The sequence below is a fragment of the Bidens hawaiensis genome, unplaced genomic scaffold, assembly GCF_021521415.1.
Source record: "Bidens hawaiensis isolate Kalapana, Puna unplaced genomic scaffold, B.hawaiensis_p1.1 tig00017252_1, whole genome shotgun sequence".
In the NCBI taxonomy this organism is placed as follows: Eukaryota; Viridiplantae; Streptophyta; class Magnoliopsida; order Asterales; family Asteraceae; genus Bidens; species Bidens hawaiensis.
Window position 1 is genome coordinate 215,077 of NW_027492614.1, and position 19,395 is coordinate 234,471.

Consider the following 19,395-nt stretch of genomic DNA (forward strand, 5'->3'; position numbering starts at 1 on the left):
CAACTCCTTAGCTGATTGGAGCTCTCTAAACTGGAGAGCAATCTCAGGTGAGAGTGCCATGGTTAGAGTTGATAAAGCTTTCTCATCTTCTTCAACTTTTGCAAAATCATCATCATCGTATTGAGCAACCGGTTTCACAAGAACCTCAGTTGAACCATCCCTTTGATAGGTGATCCTTTGGGGTCCCCTCAAGATACATCTCCAAATCTTTGAGTCTTTCATTTTGGCATAATGTTCGAAACGGAATTTTCACTCACTGAAACCCTCGTGGGATAACAAACGGGGTATACGAGTAACAGTGCCCATGATGGAGTCAAGTTCTTGGTGAAGTGACGAGTTGGTTGAATTGCTGCCACTAGTTAATTGTGCCATTTCAAATTTGTTACTGATTAAAAATTGTACTTTGGTCCAGTTAAATTTAAGCCCAGTAAAATGATCCAAGTTCAAGAGTAACATGCCCAAAAAAAACCAACATAGTGAACAGTTGACCGAGAACCCAGTTGGTTGACCAATTCTTCTACCGAAAACCACACTTGTTGACCAAAATTTTGACCGAAAACTCCCCTTGACCGAGAACTTAATATATTGACAATTTATTAACCGAGAACTAACAGTGGCCGAGAACACTCAGTCACCGAAAACAACCAGTCACCGAGAACAATAATGAGCCGAGAACACAAATGAGCCGAGAACAACAATGGCCGAAAACCAGAGATTTCTTCAACTGACTTGTAACAAACTCCCGAGAAAATGGGATTTTGATTTGTTTCCAAACCAAGGTGAATCTGTTCAAAAATAGTTTATTTCTTCTTCTCCGATCACACACTCACTAGAAATAACAGGAACCACCCAACCTTGATATCTTGAATCCGTTGATATCACAATAACGAGCCTGAATTCGACAACGCTCTGATACCAATTGTAAGTCCCGAATCTGGATCACTATAATATGAAATCAACTAAACGAGTATTGGTGCGGAAAACCAACACTCGGTGATTCAAGAACACGAATAACACGGTAAAAGTAACACGGAATTTCTTCAAAACACACGTATATTATTGAATACGTCAGGTGCTTAAGCACTTACAATACTATTCGGAATCAACAACCTTTAAACCTATACATAACAAGACTATATATAGGCAAGGCAAAGCAATAGGCCGGCCCAAACACCAAAAGCCCACCGAGAACACCTAAGTGTTCTCGGTTTACATATGCACCCAAAACCCAAGCCTGAAAAACTAGAAATAAGTACAAATCAAGATCAAACCATTAAATTAGGCCCAACAGATGGATTTGCTGAAATTCGGAGAAAGAGACATCAAGACTCTCAGCACCTTTCAGATCATTGTTGATCCAATTTTTGAAGAAGCTGCGAAAAAATATACTAGAATGGCGGCCTCAATTATCAGAACAGGTTTTTGGGCAGGTGGATTAAAAGATGCAGATGCCGATATCTTGGAACACGATTAAATGACGAAGAAACAAACCAAGGGGGAGATTGTTCTGTCTACTTTTAGTTGGTTTATACTTAATTATAGTTTAATGTAATTCGTGTTTGGATGTACGTATGTAAACCGAGATCTGTTTATGATCTCGGTGTGCTTGGGCTTTATGTTGGGCTAGGTTGTGTGTTTCCCCTATATATAGATATATTGTATAGGGTTAATTTTTGGCCGTTCATATTGTTGTGGTGAACGAGCGTTTGTAACCTAGTGCTTAAGCACCCGACGTTAATCTAACGTGTGTTTTGAAGCATCATCTCGTGTTCTTATGTATTATACTTGTCTATTGTGAATCACCTTACGTTATATTCCGCAATAACGTTGGGTTTGTTGATTTCATATTGAAAGATCAAGATTCGGGACTTACAAACATAATTAACATTATGTAATGAAAATAAAATAGGTTTTAAAGAAATTATGGATTATACAATGTTCATCTAAAATACTTCTTTGTTACAAAATGTCATCAAAACAATATGCCCAAAAATAATCAAAAATAATTATGCCCAAATGTCTTATAGAGGGGCAATATAATATAAGGTATACTTAAATATCTTCAATTGAAAAACAGAAAGTAAATGTTAAAATATAATCAATATTTTAGTAAAAACATAGAAGTGTCATAACTCTGTAAGTTGGTTTATTAAATAAAACGAGAGTCACTTATGGTTAATTTTGGTACACGAATTTGATATGAGTTATTATAAAAATAAAATGGAAAAAGTAAATCCACAAAAAGAGAATATATTATACCGCCATCCATCTACAACAAAGAGTCGCATCACGAACTGGTTTGTATACTAAACTTTTTGCAATCTTTACATAACGCAAATAACCATTATTTGAGACATATATGCATATTATTACTAAAAACCACATGAAAGTTGAAAATTGAATTTTGTCACATATTCTTCAAACATAAAAAACAATGCTTGAAACATAAAAACAAAGAAAAAAGAGAGTAATAAAACAAGACATCATGTGAGGAACCTAACCCTTATTAGTTATTATTACTCAAATGATAAAAATCATTTATTTCAATATTAAACCTCGGCTTGAAGATTTCAAATGTTTTAATCATATTTATCCACTCAAGGCCTCCTTAACCTCCTAAGAAGGCATATATGAATCATGTTGAAGTTAGAAACCATTATAATCAAAATCATATAAACAACTATATTTATTGAAATTAGACCTTTGATGTGCTTTTTTGGTTTATCCAATTTATGACATATTATATATATACATATATCGTTAACGTAATTGACAACGTTTTAAATGGTTAAAGTATAAATGAGTAATTTAACAAAATATGAAGTTTCATCAAGTTGTACCAAAAGCTTTAAAAACGGGTGAAGACATTGATAAATTACTTTTCTTGCTCAACTATGTAATGACGATTTTGTCCTTGTCATATAATTATAAAATCACCTTGGTGCCCATCACTCTTCCTTTATATATAACTAGTTTCTTCTACCCGGCGCGTTGCGTCGGGCAACTAGCAAAACCCCAAAGTTGAAACACGGGCGTTGGTAAAACCCGAGCGACACGACGATGAGTCGACAAGAATTCGATCAATATCGGCTGCATTCGTTACGATATAGACATCATTGGTAAAATTTTAGCGTTAAAACCCAAAAAATTAATTCGTCAAATTAACATATAAGAAAACAAAATATTTAAGACGATGCTTATTTGGTTGGCAAACCCGAGCGGTGGTAAAACACAAACTGTGGTCCCGAGCAATGAGGCGGTAACTTGACACGAATTCGGTCGGTTTTAACTACGTACATTACGGTACCGGAACTAAAAAACTTAAAAATATAAAAATTGAGGTGACCAACTACCAATTTTATTATTTATTTATTTGGTGGGTGGGGGTGTCGGTAAACTTGAGCATTGGTAAAGCCCGAGTGTTGTCTATCATGGACTTTAAATAAGGTAGCGAGTTTGCGTGAACTCGGTCGGTTTTTTCAGGTTTGTTGTGGTACAAGAACTGAAAAAAACTGGCGTTTGATCAGTTTATTATGGTAACTGGACTAAAAAAATTCATTACATTTATTATGGTTTATTATAGTAACTGAACTAAAAAAAATTCATCAAACAACTTGGCGACACCAAATTCCTTGTTTATATTATAGTAATAATATATATATATAATCCTAAAAACCTTCTCTTCTTTTGATAGCATGTTGTCACTATATATATACATGTTTTTTACGTATAGTAATGGTATGTGTTATTATATGAATGTGTGTATGTACAAAAGCCAATAAACATGAAAAGTATGAAAAGTCATAATTATTCTACATGTGCTAAGTGAGATGTGCTAAGTGAGGATTAAAGGAAAAAGGGTATAAAAGTAATAGTACATCCTTTCTCTCTCTACATGCAAATCACATGTTAATTTTCACATCATTTTTAAACGTCTATAATTTTTTCATATGATATTTTTTTAAAATAAAATTCACCATAATAACAAGTGTTTTTTTATCGTTAATATGATTATGATTTTGTTATATAAAAATAAAAAAATTACGTCATCGTGTATTTTTGCTTACCATTGTGTCTTTTTTTTGTTATTGTGTCTTTCTATTTGTTATTTTGTTTTTTTTTGTCATTGTGTCTTTCAACTTATCATTGTGTTTTTTTAATACTAATAACATCATTGTGTAATAATATGTAAATATAATGAAAACTACCAACAAGTTATCTAATATATAAAACACAACGATGAATACATATTACATAATAACCTGAAACGTAAAGCACAATAATGAATACATATAACACAATAGTCGGAAACGTAAGACACAACGGTAAATAACTATAACACGATGATCTGAAACGTAAAACACAATGGAATCTACATATTACACAATGACTTGAACGTAATACACAATGAACATAATACTATTTTTTTCAAATTAAATGAATGTTGAGCACAATGACTAAAATACAATGATAATTAGAAAGACAAATGTTAAGCACAAATATATAATGACGAACAAAGAGACACAATTACGTAATCTTTGTTTTAATTTTTATCTATAATATTAGTAACAATTAAAAACACAATAACCAAAATCTATAACTCAATGCATAGAAAAACCCAATTAAAAAACACAATAAACAACCAAATAACACAATGTAAAAAAACCGACTAACTGTTTTTTATTTTTATATAACAACATATTAATCATATTAAAGATAAAAAACAATTGTTATTATGGTAAAAAAAATTTCTAAAAAAATGTCGTATTAAAAAGTTATAGACGTTTTAAAATGATGATGGAACTGTCATGTGCCTTACATGTGGAGAGAGAAAGTCAACATAAATGGGTTATTACATTCATGTCATTCTCATCAATTTTTATTCTTAAATTAATCTTCACCATCCAAATCTAAGATCAATGAATTAGATTTCTTTCCACCATTCTTATTTTTGTTGTACTTTGTATTTTAGTCTCACCCTATGTATGCATGTTGTTATTTGTATAACTATAACTATGATTATTTATTGGTTTTTATTAATTTCACTTATCATCTTTTTGATGCAACCGATCCCAATTAGCGAACTGGATGCTAACAGTCTTATCTTTTAACGTATTGTTCCCAACGTTCTGTGACTAACAAAATCTTAAAACCGTTACTTGCAGGTCGTTGGAAAACGCCTTTGGCCAAAAGGGACATATGTTTTTTGCTTGAAAACTCAACCTGAACACCGCTACCACCACTAAGTGACTCACACCCACTACCGTTTGAGCACCACCAAATGATTCTAACGATGATTCAGGGGTTCCGGTGACCTCAATAATTGAGACTTTTATAAGAAAAAAAAGGTTCCTAAATGTCCGATCAAAGGTTACAGAGATGATTGGGATCAAAATGTTAAGTTTTCTGGCCAAAAACATTTTTCCTGTGACATGCAACTAACGGCGTTAGAATTTTGTTAGTCGTGGACCGTTGATAACAAATATCATAAAAGATCGAATCGTTGTCAGCCAATTCATTAGTTAGGACCGGCAATGACAAATATATGATAGTTGAAATTAATAAAAACCAATACATCTCATTAATAATGCTATTATTACTAATACTGTTATTTATATAAATTTTATGTATAAGTTGTTAACATATTACAATTATCATCATAATTTATATTAACAAAAATATAGTAATTGTTGTATAAATAATAATAACTGTTGAATAGTAAAATAATAATAACGATAGTATTACTATTGAATAATTATGAAGTTTGGTGTAGCTAAACCTTTTGTTTGACCCAAGTTGTAAAACATCGTTGGCCAAACCAAATTTATGTTTTTATGTTTTGTTTTTCTTTTAATTCCGATATCATAACAAACGTACGTAATCGAATTTATATTGACTTTCTTTCACAACAATTATAACCGCCAATGTTCGGGTTTTACTAATGCCTAGATTTTATTCATTCACCGTTGCAACTCCCGAAACCAACAACGATTGAGTTTACCTATGTGAAGGTTCGGCTGGGAAACTATAAGGAAACAACACGTTATTTGACTCATTTCAATAAGCATTCAACTCTAGTGTGGAACCAAGTGTTTCCTACACATGAGCGATGAACTACCCTTGAGGCCTTTTTGGAAAATAAAATTTCACAAACGCCTGGGTTTTGTTGAAACCGGCCAAATTCGTGTTGGCTTACCGCCGCAATGGTCACGATCAGCGCCCGGGTTTACCGACTCACTGTCGAAACACCGGAGGGCCGCAATTCTTGGTTTACCTACCGAACAAACGTCGTTAAATATATTTTTTATATTAACTTGACGAATTTATTTTTTCGGTTTTAACAATTGGGTTTTACCAACGTTGTTTATACCTCAACAAACGTAACCGATATTGACCAAACTCACGACAATTTTCCATCGTACGCTCAAGTTTTAAGAACGCCTAGGTTTACAGTTTGAATAAACATCGTTTTAAACATTTTAACCTTTTTATATGTTTATTCGATGAGTTTATTTTTTGGGATTTAATTCTGGTACCATTACAAACATAACCTATACCGACTGAACTTTTTAATATGTTAGTTTTTACTGACACAAGTGTCGCTACTATTTTTTGCGTTAATAGGCGCATTAATTTTTATTTAAGTATCGGTATCTTAAACCATACAAACCAAATCCACATTAATTAGAGCATCACCACAACACAACATGTACAAATACATATCCCAACTATCCCAACATCTTGACACAACGCGTCAGATAAGACAATAATTTAGGGATGTGTTATTAGAGAGGGTGTACATAAAAGATAAATGTGTGTTAAAAGGGTGTATGAATATCAAAAAGGGTGTGTGAATAACCATTGCCCTAATTTATAAATAAATTAGATCATTTTGGGTCGTATTTAATACGCGAAGTATAAGCTGAATGTCTCCAAACGTCATAACTTTGAAGACTTGAAACTAACCAAAGGGTCTTTGACTAGTTGTATCAAAGAGTTCAATAAGGCCTATAGGTATATTCTAACGTATGACATAAATTAAGATACTATCACACTTTAAATATGGATTAAACCACTCCTATTTGTGTTAAATATGTTACAAATGGCCATTGATTATGCTCTTCACGGGTTAAAAGAAAAATAACAATATATATATAAGTGGAATTGTCTGGGAGAGGAAGGAGTCATGTGGTTAACTAATCTCTTCAATATTATCCTCAAATCTGGTAAGATGCCAGACCAGTGGAGGACCAGCGTCGTAGTTCCTATCTATAAGAACAAAGGAGACGCCCAATGTTGTGGTAACTACTGAGGAATCAAATTACTAAGCCATACTATGAAGCTATGGGAAAGAGTAATTGAGGTTAGACTTAGACGGGAAACCCAGGTTACGGTGAACCAATTTGGCTTCATGCCGGGGCGTTCCACCACAGAGGCAATACACGTTATAAGAAGATTGATGAAAAAGTATAGGGAGAAGAAATGTCACCTGCATATGGTGTTTATTGACCTTGAAAAGGCATACGACAATGTGCCAAGACAGGTGCTTTGGGAGTGCTTGGAGGGTAGAGGAGTACCGAGAAAATATATAGAGATAATTATGGATATGTATACCAGAGCGCAACAAGTGTGCGTGCGCCCATGGGGGATAGTGAGTTCTTCCCCGTAGAGGTAGGACTTCAACAGGGGTCAGCGTTGAGTCCGTTTCTTTTTACAGTAGTCTTGGATGAGTTGTCAAAGTCGATTCAGGGGACGCTCCCATGGTGCATGATGTTCGCAGGCGATATTGTGTTACTTGCGGAAACAAAACAATATCTAAACATGAGGTTAGAGGATGGCAATCAACCTTAGAGACAAAAGGTTTAAGGATTAGTCGCTTTATGACGGAGTACCTCCATTGTGATTTTTGGGGAGGGGGGGGGGGGTAAATGACAATGATGACACACATATCACCATTGAAGGGTAGGTGGTACCGCAGGTAACGAAGTTCAAGTATCTAGGATCATTTGTTCAGAGCGATGGGGAATTAGACAGTGATGTGACACAACGAGTCCAGGTAGGATGGTGTAGATGGAAAACAGCCACATGTATATTGTGCGACAAGAGTTTCCCAACTAAACTAAAGGGAATCTAAATGGTACAGATTGCTGGGCCATCAAGAAGGCACAAGTGCTGAAGATGGAGGTAGTAGAAAGGAGAATGCTACGATGGATGTGTGGACACACAAGGTTAGACCGAATAAGAAATGTTGTGTTGTGCGAGAGATTAGGGGTAGCGAACATATCAGACAAGATAAGAGAGTGGAGATTGAGATGGTTTGGACATGTGAAGAGAAAACATTCGACGAACCCTGTTAGATCCGTAGAAAACATGACTATAGAGGGGATGAGGGGTAGAGGACGACCTAAATTGACTTGGGATGAGAGAATTAGGCGTGATTTGATAGACCTAAACCTCTCCGAGGACATGGTTGGAGATAGGAATTCTTAGAGAAGTAAGATTAAAGTTACAGATTTTTAGGGAGAAAGGAGCACTTTAAGCCTTCTATTTACCTTATTTTGGTCACACACCATATAGTATTATTATTATTATTTTGTTATTACTATTATTGTTTTATTATTATTATTATTATTATTACTATCAATACTATTATTATTATTATTATTATTATTATTATTATTATTATTATTATTATTTCATTTACTTTATATTACCTCATACATATGTATTACAGAGCTGAGGGTCTCTCTGAAAGTCACCTCTTTATTCCGTTGGATAGAGGTACGGTGTGCCTACATCTCACACTCCCAAGACCCTACTTATAGCTTTGCTGTTGGTGAGACTTAACTGGGTACGATTGATTGATTGATTGATTGATATATATATATATATATATATTAAATTAAAAATTAATAGGAGTGAGATGAAGTTAAATGAATTAAACTATTTTTTTTGGGTGAAATGGAGTGAAAGAGAGAAAAATGAGTGATGTAATGCTTATGTGGAGTTAAAAAGGGTTAGAGTATACTCCATGACATAATGATATATAAACTGTCCGTTGGGGCACTTCACCGGCTGCTGCGAGCCACCTGGATGGTGAACAACGCACCGAGATGGCGCGAGGGGTGGCGTGAGCGGTGGTGGCGCGAGCCGGCTAGCGGCTGCTAAAGGGAGGTTATGTGTCGCAATCGGCTAGCGGACCACAACGGGTTGGGGCAAACGGTGGCGCGAGCGAGCAATGAAAGAGAGTTAGATCCAATCAGTACCACGTGATGTAATATAATAGGATGAATCTTAAGGTGACTTCATTCATAACACATAGCCTTAACATTTCAAATAGTAAAGGATCAAATCCACAAGTGACACAAATAAAAGAAAATAAAACAGATCTAGGTAATGTTCTTAACCATGAACCATAAAACGTAAAGAGAAAATATAGCACATCACGGTGATCTTCAGTGTTCAACACTTGGCAGAGTTATTCTAGGTAATGTTCTTAACCATGAACCATCATTATAATTACTTCCCAACATTTATTCCATTTTGTGTTGGTTGTTCCTTGTGATTTGGTTTACATTTAGAATCAATTTGTCAGAGTCAAAACAGATCTTGAATTCTAATTTGATTTCTGTCTATTTCTTTGGTCCATGCTGTTCTGATTCCTCTACTCTGATACCGCTTTAAATTTCACTTTCTTCTAATTCTTGTACTATATCTGCTTCTTGTTACGAATCTCCTTTCTTTATCTAGCTAGATATTCTATTCTTGAATTCTTGCTGTGATAGAATACATTCTTTGCTTTTGAAACAGTGGAAAAATAGCTAGTTCTTCCTACTACAAACAAACAATAAAACTACATTGTTTCGTTTTTTTTCTTTTTAAAATAATTTTTTTATTTACCCGTATGAGGTTGATCTGCTACCTTGTTAGTCCATCTTTTTTATTTTTTAACTAGTAAACAAGCATTCAGTTCTTGATCTATTCTCAAAACTAAATGATAAAAAGAACTTAAAACATGATAAGGTGCTTGATCTCTGATTACATGCTATTTTGAATGGCAATCTCTGATTACATTAAAACCAAACAGATGACAAAATGATTTAAAACATAAATTTGTAATAAAAAAAATACCAGAAAACGAAAGGAATCCTTCAGTGCTCTAATACCATGATTTTTGTGAAACTAACAACAAATTTGAACTAATATGTGATTTTTGCTACACAAGGATGTACTAGGATTGGAGTATAAACATTGTCTGCCTTTTACATCTTGAAACTTACATAATGCAAGTCCTTTATTTTTTAATTATTCAATCTGGACAGTCCTCATTTTTAGCGTCTAAAAACTGTTCATTTCTAAGAATGTCTTTTTTCTTTCAGCAGTAAGAACCAAATGACGGACATGCTTCCTGATGATGACTCCTTCATAGATTCCCAGAACAAACGAAAGCAATACCTATATGTTCGTGTGGTGAAAGCTAAGGATTTACTTGTGAAGGATGTTACTGGTAGTTGGGACCCCTATGTGGAGGTTCGGCTGGGAAACTATAAGGAAACAACACGTCATTTGACTCGTTTCGAGAACAATTCAAATCCTGAGTGGAACCAAGTGTTTGCTTTCTCTAGAGACAAGATCGATGCAACTATGCTTGAGGTCTCTTTGGAAAATAAAGATGCTTCGAAAGATAATTTCTTGGGGTGGGTTTTATATGATCTTTGTGTAGTTCCTAAGAGAAAACCACCAGATAGTCCTCTGGATCCAAAATGGTGTAAATTGGAAAATAGAAAAGGTGAGATGCTTAAGGGAGAGCTGATGTTAGCCGTGTGGTGGGGTATACGAGCAGATGAAGCATTTCTGGAAGCGGATTCTGTTGGTGTAGCTAATGACGCCTCTGTTGATCTTATCAGTAGCCAGTCAAATGTGTATCTTTTACCTAGGCTTTGGTATGTCAGAGTTAATGTTATTGCAGGGAAGGACCTGATGCCCAGTGATACAACTAGACACCCTGAGATCTTTGTGAAAGCCACCCATGGAAATCAGGCTATGCAGACTCGAAAATCTATGAACAGGTCCAAGGATCCACTGTGGAATGAGGTGTTTATGTTTGTAGCTGCAGAACCATTTGAAGAACACTTGAGTTTGAGCGTGGAAGATATGATTGGGACTAACAAGAATGAAGTTCTTGGAAGTTGTATAATTCTTTTGCAGCATATGGACCGGAGATGTGATGATAAACCTATTAAATCACAGTGGTTTAAACTGCAGAGAGATGTTATTGTTGAAGGGCAAAAAACAAAACAAGCTTGGTCTGGTGGCATGATTCATATGAGGATTTGCTTGGAAGGTGGTTATCATGTTACGAATGAACACTATCATTTAAGTAGCGACCTTAGGCCAACAGATAAGCAGTTATGGAAGAAAAGCATTGGGATTCTTGAAGTGGGAATCTTGAGTGCTCGTATTTTATCACCAATGAAAGAAAAAGAGGGAAACTGGCGGACTACAAGTGCATATTGTGTAGCCAAATATGGTACAAAGTGGGTTAGAACAAGAACAATAATAGACAGTCGTCTTCCAGAATGGCACGAGCAGTATACATGGGAAGTTTTTGATCCATGTACTGTTATAACCATTGGTGTGTTTGATAACTGCCATCTTCAAGGTGGGGATAAAGGTAACCAAGAAAGGGATTCAAGAATTGGTAAGGTTAGGCTTCGTGTTTCAACCCTTCAAACTGACCGCGTGTACACCTGCTCATACCCTCTTTTAGTGTTGCATCCATCTGGGGTGAAAATGATGGGTGAGATTCATTTGGCAGTGAGGTTTACATGTTCATCATTGCTAAACATGACGCACATGTACTTTCAACCACTGTTGCCTAAAATGCACTACACTCATCCCTTAGCTGCCCGACAACTTGAATCCCTGAGATACCATGCGATGCAGATTGTCTCCACAGGGCTCAGCCAGACTGAACCACCGTTGAAGAAAGATATCGTGGAGTATATGCTGGATGTGGGTTGTGATCAGCCTAGTTTAAGACGAAGTAAAGCTAATTTCTTCAGAATCATGGCGGTTTTTGGACATTTGATATTTATACTAAAATGGTCTACTGGGATGTATAATTGGAAGAATCCCACAAACAGTGTTGCCCACCACATCATTTTCTTTATATTGGTCATGTATTCAGAGCTTATCCTGCCATTTATATTCCTCTATCTTTCTTTAATAGGAATTTATAACTACCGATGGAGACCAAGACATCCTCTCCACATGGACGTTCGCCTCTCGTTTGGAGATAATACACACACTGATGAACTTGAAGAAGAATTTGATACCTTTCTAAATTCACACCCTGGTGACATCACCAGAATGAGATATAACCGTTTAAGGAGTGTGTTTGGAAGGATCCAAACATTGGTTGGTGACTTTGCGACACTTGGAGAAAAACTTCTCTCTTTACTCAGCTGGAGAGACCCCAGGGCTACATCACTGTTTATAGTTTTTTGTTTAGTTGCTGCTATTGTTCTGTATACCATACCTTTCTATGCTGTGGCAATTCAGACTATCCTCTATGTGTCAAAAGTCTCAAGGCCAAACAAGCTACCTTCAGTCCCAATGAACTTCATTAGAAGATTGCCAGCTCGAAGTGACCAGATGCTATGAGATAAGCTGTCTATTTGTACTTCTATTTTTATTTGAACTACCAAGTGTACTTTTGTCTGAATAATTTAAGTTTCTTGTTTGAAGGTCATGAGGGAAAAGCTACCTCTTTGTACTGGTATTTTTGTTTGAATGATTTGTATCAAATGTTTCTTCAACCAAGAGGGGCTGGGTTGAAACTATCAGTTCTTTATCAAACACATCGTTTATATTGTTGATCACTTTTTTTGTTTATCAGTTATATAATATTGAAAGTTGGGCTAACAGCTAATAGGGTTGAGCATGTTATGATGCCGTAATGCCAGCTTGGATTAGAGTATCTACGCGGCTGATACCCGTTCTTGTTTTTATATAAATAAACAGAAAATGTGAATTGATAAATATACGCACAAGATTTGGGGTTCCATCATCTTGTTCTCTCCCTTCATCTTCAGTAGTTTTTACTTGATAATATCGGGTGTTTTGTTGTATTTTTAGTTAACAGTTTTAAGTTTTTTTTTTTTTTTTTTTTTTTGGATGAGATGTTCTTAAAGTTCTTGGGCAAGGCTTGAGTAATAAATTTTTAAAATCGGGTTGAGTTCAAACAAGAAGTTTCATTTTTATATGAAGGCCGGGGAAGAGGACATTTTAGTCCACCACTTTCATCTCAGAATCCACGTACATCTTCACCCACCACCATTCCACCATCCACTGCCTCCATTTCGACGGAAAAGTCACAAGAGAAGTTGGCCGGAAAAGTTTCCAGAATTTCCGACTGAAAAGTAGTTGGAAAAGTTCACCGGAAAAATTGACCAAAAACATGCAGGAAAACGATCGCCAGAAAACGTCGTATGGAAAACGGTCACCACCACAATCAATTGTGTTTTTCAAAATTAAAACACAATTAAAAAAACACAACGAAGAAAACACAATTGATTTAGTAAAACACAATCTTGGTAAAACATAATTTGTAAAAATCCACTAAATTTTCCTTAGTTTTTATATGGCAATATGATACACATATTAAATATATATAGCAAAACGTTCGTTATTATGTATCATGTAAAACGTTTTGTTAAGAAAATGTCGTATAAAAAGTTATGGACATTTTAAAATGATGGCTGAATTGACATGTGCATTGCATGTAACACCACGACTTAAAGCGGAATACGCTCGGGTGCAACGTACAGATTACTCATAACATTATTAATAGTGACAATATATTTATTTTATTTCATAAAAATCGCAAGTACATAAGTTGTTTGATAAAAAGACAAATAACATCATACCGAAACGAGGCAATTATTATTCATTTAAATAAACCCTAAGGCTGATCTAGTTTTCTTGTCCTTGCAACTCATCGTATCAACCTATAACATGTTCAAAATATAACATTTGCCAACAAATATATTGGTGAGCTTTCATAAGTTTTTTATGTGTGTGTGTGTATAGGGTTAGGATAAAATAAAAACACACTTGAATTGTGAAAACTTCAGAAACTCATCCTCACCACATGTTTTTAATTAAAGTTTGAATTTTATGATCTACAATTAAAGTTAATAAAAAATGTGATAGTAAGTTAATGTTTTCTCTCTCCTGAAAGAATGTTTAGAAGTTAAAAAAATGTAAAAAAAAAAATAGGAAACAAATTATTTTTATTTTTCGATGTTTTATATTACATGTAACAACATATTTTGCATACGTATAAAAAACAAAAACACGATGTTACATAGGGTTTTCACAGGTTTTCTCAACTCAAATGGGTTTTCATTCTCTCTCTCTCTCTCTCTCTCTAAATATATATATATATATAGGTATTGGATTATTTCAGAAGTTTTTTTACAACGAGAAGTGCGAGAAGTGAAGGTGTAACTCCATTAATCCCTAATTTATTATGTGTAGGTGCGTTGTGTATGTGCATATGTATGTGTGTAGGTACGTATGTTTGTATATGTATATGTATATGTATGTTTGTATATGTGTATGTATGTTTGTATGTGTGTAGGTACATTGGTTTAAATGTGGCTCGGTACATTTATATGTTTGTAGGTAGATTTGAATGTGTAATTAAGACATAAATACAATCAACCTACATATATGTATGTAACATCATATGAAAGGGAGTGAAATTGGGGAATGGAGTTATAGCTTCACTTCTCGCACTTCTCGATGTAATATCACTTCTCGCAAGATCCATCCCTTATATATAGGTATATATATATATACATATATATATATACATATATATATAGGAAAGTTATCCTAAATACAAGTAGTTTCATAGGAAAACTATAAATAAATCATAGTCATTGGATAATGTAAATCAATGGTTGAGATTTAAAATTACCAAAAACCGACAGTTTCTTAGAATTACGTTTTCACCATTATTACCGACATAGTTTCCTAGAATTCTTCTTTCACCATAATTTGTAATGCCACGTGTTAAAAATCTATTGATTCTTACCACTCCTACGTTACTCCTTATTTTTATTTGAACAATTTTCAATATATATATATAGGTATTGGATCATTTCAGAAGTTTTTTTACATATATATATATATATATATATATATATATATATATATATATATAGATATTGGATTATTTCAGAAGTTTTTTTTACAGCGAGAAGTGCGAGAAGTGAAGGTGTAACTCCATTAATCCCTAATTTCACTCTCTTTATTATTGTGTAGGTGCGCATGTACGTGTGTAGGTACATATTTTTTGTATATGTCTATGCATGTAGGTACGTAGGTTTGAATGTGGCTCGGTACGTTTGTATGTGTGTAGGTAGGTTTGAATGTGTGTAGGTACGCATGTATATGTGTGTAGGGAGATTTGTATGTGTGTAGCTAAGACATAAATGCAATCAACCTAGGTAACATCATAAGAAAAAGAGTGAAATTAGGGATTAATGGAGTTACATATTCACTTCTCGCAATATCCACCCCCTATATATATATATATATATATATATATAGGGTGGGGTTATAATAAGAATTGAAGTGTGTCTAAGAAGTGTAAGAAGTAATCTGGTGCGTTAGATATGTTGATCTGACGGTGGATATGGAAAGTGTGTTTATCATGCGGTGTGTTTTATTTTTAGTTGTGGTATGTTTATTGTGCGGTGTGTTTTATTAGATCTAATGGTGAAAACTCACTTTCTACACTTCTTATGAAAAATCTACTTCTTATTATAACTTTGCTCTCTCTCTCTCTCTCTTTATATATATATATATATATATATATATATATATATATATATATATATATATATATACACTAACTTTGATCCCCCGTTTTACGGGGTTGTTTTACATTATTCGTTTATAATATTTATATATTTTTTTAAACTTTTAAATTTTATTTATTGTTAGGAAGTTAATAATGTAATTATGATTTGATAATAAAAGTGTTTCACAAATAAATGAGATCTTATAACCGGTTTTAAAAACTATCTCAGTTTGGTGAGACCCGTTACCCGCTTATTTTTTTTACTATAAAATTTGTTTTAATTATAAATACTTTTTTAAATAGGATATTAAAGTTTTGGTATATCCTTACTTTATAGGAATTTTGTTATCTAAAATTTGGTGAGATTAATTTTAAATTAATGAGATGTTATAACCAATGTTGCAAAAGTCGCTAAGCGGTACCTAGGTGGCCGACCCATTGGAGGAAGTACTCGGAGTACACGGGGAGTACTCGGGGAGTACTCAGAATTTCTAAATATAAGAGAAATTAATTATTGGACAATATGTATATATATATATATATATATGTCAAAATAAACATAATTCACATCAAAAATTCAAAATAAGCATAATTAATGTCCAAATAAGCATAATTCAAAAGAGTATATGATTAAAATCAAATTTTCAAGTGCTAAAATACTTCAAAAACATACGAAACATTTAAATCTCGTCTTTTTCGAAGCCGTCCAAGGTATCTCCATATTGTTCATTGATGTTAACCCCATCCGATTCATAATCAACCTCCTCATTCAGTTCTTCTTCATCCTCAGACACAAATTCTAAAGACTCATCATCAGCTATGGTTTCACTTTCACCCGTGGCTTCAACTGTTGCTTCACTAGCCGCCTCTGAACGTAATTCGGGCTCCACTTCTTCCACAGCATCGTCAACAATCCAATCTTGAGCCTCACTTGCATCATTGGCTAATAATACTTCCCTACCCCCCGTCTTCATTTTCTTCTTACTCTCCATCAAATTTGCATTAAATTGAACAAAAATAAGATTATTTAATTTGGTGGTCTCTAGTCTATTTCTTTTCTTTGTATGCACCTACATAAGTACAAAATTAAAATTTAGCAAAACATGTTTTAGTATATAAATAACATACTTACTTTAACAAATATTCACAAAACTTGAAAAGTAACTAACCCCCTCAAAAGTGCTACAGTTTCTTTCACAACCAGACGAACTAGTTGCTAAAGAAAGTATTCTCATAGCAATCTTTCTTAATTCAGGAGTTGATGCACCATAAGCTCCCCACTAGTTCACTCAAAAAAGTTAATAAATTGACAAAAGTTCAAATTTAAACAATATAAATAAGAAGTAAAACATAAAAACGTACCCGGATCAAACTTTTCATCATTCACCAAGCATCCTTTAATTGCCATTTCTCGACAAAACTTTTCTTGTTTACCCTTGTAAAATCGGCAACTCAACCGTCACGATATGGTTTTGCAAAGTGAGGTCATTCGGATATATTGTGTCAACGAAATCAATAATTGCATCAGACACATCTAGATCATCTTGGATTTCCGGATTGTTAAAAAGATAGTAGGGGTTTAGAAGACAGGCTGTCAAATGGAGGTTCGTATCAAGCCTACCTTTCATTTTCTTTAAGATGATATCCAAAACCGGTTGATATTCCTTTTGATTATTTCCCAAAACATTCTTTATTTCCTTTGTAGCATTTTTAATCTGACCATAAAGAAATCCCATTGATGGCTTCCGATCCACATCAACCATTCGAAGAACTTTGACCAAAGGAGTAAAAACTTTTAATGATAAAGCTATACCGGTCCAAAATGCGGTATTCACCAACACTGTCTTGTATGCCGCTTTCCCTTTTGTTGTTTTTCTTAACTTACACTTTTCCCATGCATCACTAGTAAACATTTGTTTTAGTTGGGCTTTCTTGTCGGCCAAACTTTGTAACGTGAGAAATGCGGAAGCGAATCTCGTGACTCCCGGTCTCACAATATCTCTTTTCTTTGTGAAGTGTCTCATCAAAGCCAAAGTTTTGTGATGAGAATGAATTTCGTTAGTTCTTTTGCTCTAGTAATATTTTTGTTATACCTAGGTAGCCAACCAATACCTTTTAGAAAATAAACGAGTTAACAATAATACAATATTATATTAAATAAAAAATAATATAATCCAATTATCTAAACAACCTAAGGAAGCATGATTAAAATTTAAAAATGATAAATACCTTCAAGCATGAGATTGACCGTATGTGTAGCACATGAAGTCAAAAAAATAGTTGGTCTTTTTTCTTTTAACAACTTCGCCGCTCCCATATTATTTGAAGCATTGTCGGTCACAACTTGAACAACCTTTTCGGGCCCAACTTCCTTGATCCAAGCTTCTACATACTCAAATATGTGTTCACTTGTGTGAGATTCATCCGAAGATTCTTTAGAGGACAAAAAAGTTGTTCCTAATTTCGATTTCACACACAAATTCATAATGCTCCTTCTTTTTCTATCGGACCATGCGTCCGTCATAATTGAGCATCCATTAGATTTCCATTCTTGTTTGTATGGTGTTAACAATTTTTTGGTTCTTTCAACTTCTTTTTTAAGGAATGTTTCCCCCATTTCATACCTAGTTGGAGGTTGAGCCCCACGTCCAAATTGGCCAACCGCTTCAAGCATTGTGTAAGTCCCCGGTGCGATGGTGATCGATACGAGATCCACACGATGTCTAGTAGTGCGGAATCCTCCTAGACTCGTTTATGGTGTTAGAGACGAAGAACACGATAACACACAAACAAACAAACAAACGAAATAAACAGATCTGCAGACTGCTTTATATATTAATCAAAACACATTACATACCGAAAGAGAAAACATGTTACGACCGACCCGAGGTGAGCTCTACCTCGGGTCTGCCCACGAGACTCTCCCTATCTGTTTTCTCTAGACAACTTTTCTGCTCTAACTCTCTCTTTTCTGTTTCAACCAGTTTAACCCTAAACATAACACCCACATATATAGATAGATATCTTCGCGGGCTTGGGCCTCAAGGTGAAGTTGTTCTAACTTCACCAACAGGTGAAGTTGTCCTAACTTCACCAACGCGTGAAGTTGCCCTAACTTCACCAACACGTGAAGTTGTTCCTAACTTCACCAACACGTGAAGTTGTTCCTAACTTCACGTATGGCGAAGTTGGCTCCGTCCACAACTTCTGGTCAGCTGGTCGGAATTGCATAGAGACGGTCACAAAATGCACCAACAGACTCCCCCTTGACCGTTGCTCTCAATTCTAACAAACACTAAATATCATCAGTTACAAAACATGCACCAACATACACCCCCTTAACTGATGATCTTCTGTGTTCTTCATCTGGTAGTACTCGATCTTCAGACATTGCACTGTGATCTTCAAGGTTGAGCTTCACATATACATGCAACATCAATCCTGTCTTCAACCAGCCGTGTCTGAAACTGTCTTGTAGCTTCACAAATCTACCAATCACCCGACGTCTTCCATATCAA

At 34.6% G+C, this 19,395-nt stretch overlaps 1 protein-coding gene and 1 pseudogene across 1 annotated transcript; one reads left to right on the forward strand and one right to left on the reverse strand.

Annotated features, from left to right (window-relative positions):
- The first annotated feature begins 10,344 nt into the window (after positions 1 to 10,344).
- LOC143553499 (FT-interacting protein 3-like) lies at positions 10,345 to 12,666 on the forward strand. Its single transcript, XM_077043488.1, has one exon. The coding sequence runs from the start codon at positions 10,393 to 10,395 to the stop codon at positions 12,664 to 12,666; it is 2,274 nt and encodes a 757-aa protein (XP_076899603.1). The 5' UTR covers positions 10,345 to 10,392.
- A 427-nt stretch (positions 12,667 to 13,093) lies between these two features.
- LOC143553505 (uncharacterized) lies at positions 13,094 to 18,551 on the reverse strand (annotated as a pseudogene).
- Positions 18,552 to 19,395: the final 844 nt, after the last annotated feature.

What these genes read in the sequence shown, in the direction of transcription:
- LOC143553499 (XM_077043488.1), top strand. Translation starts at nt 10,393, where the DNA reads ATGACGGACATGCTTCCTGATGATGACTCCTTCATAGATTCCCAGAAC.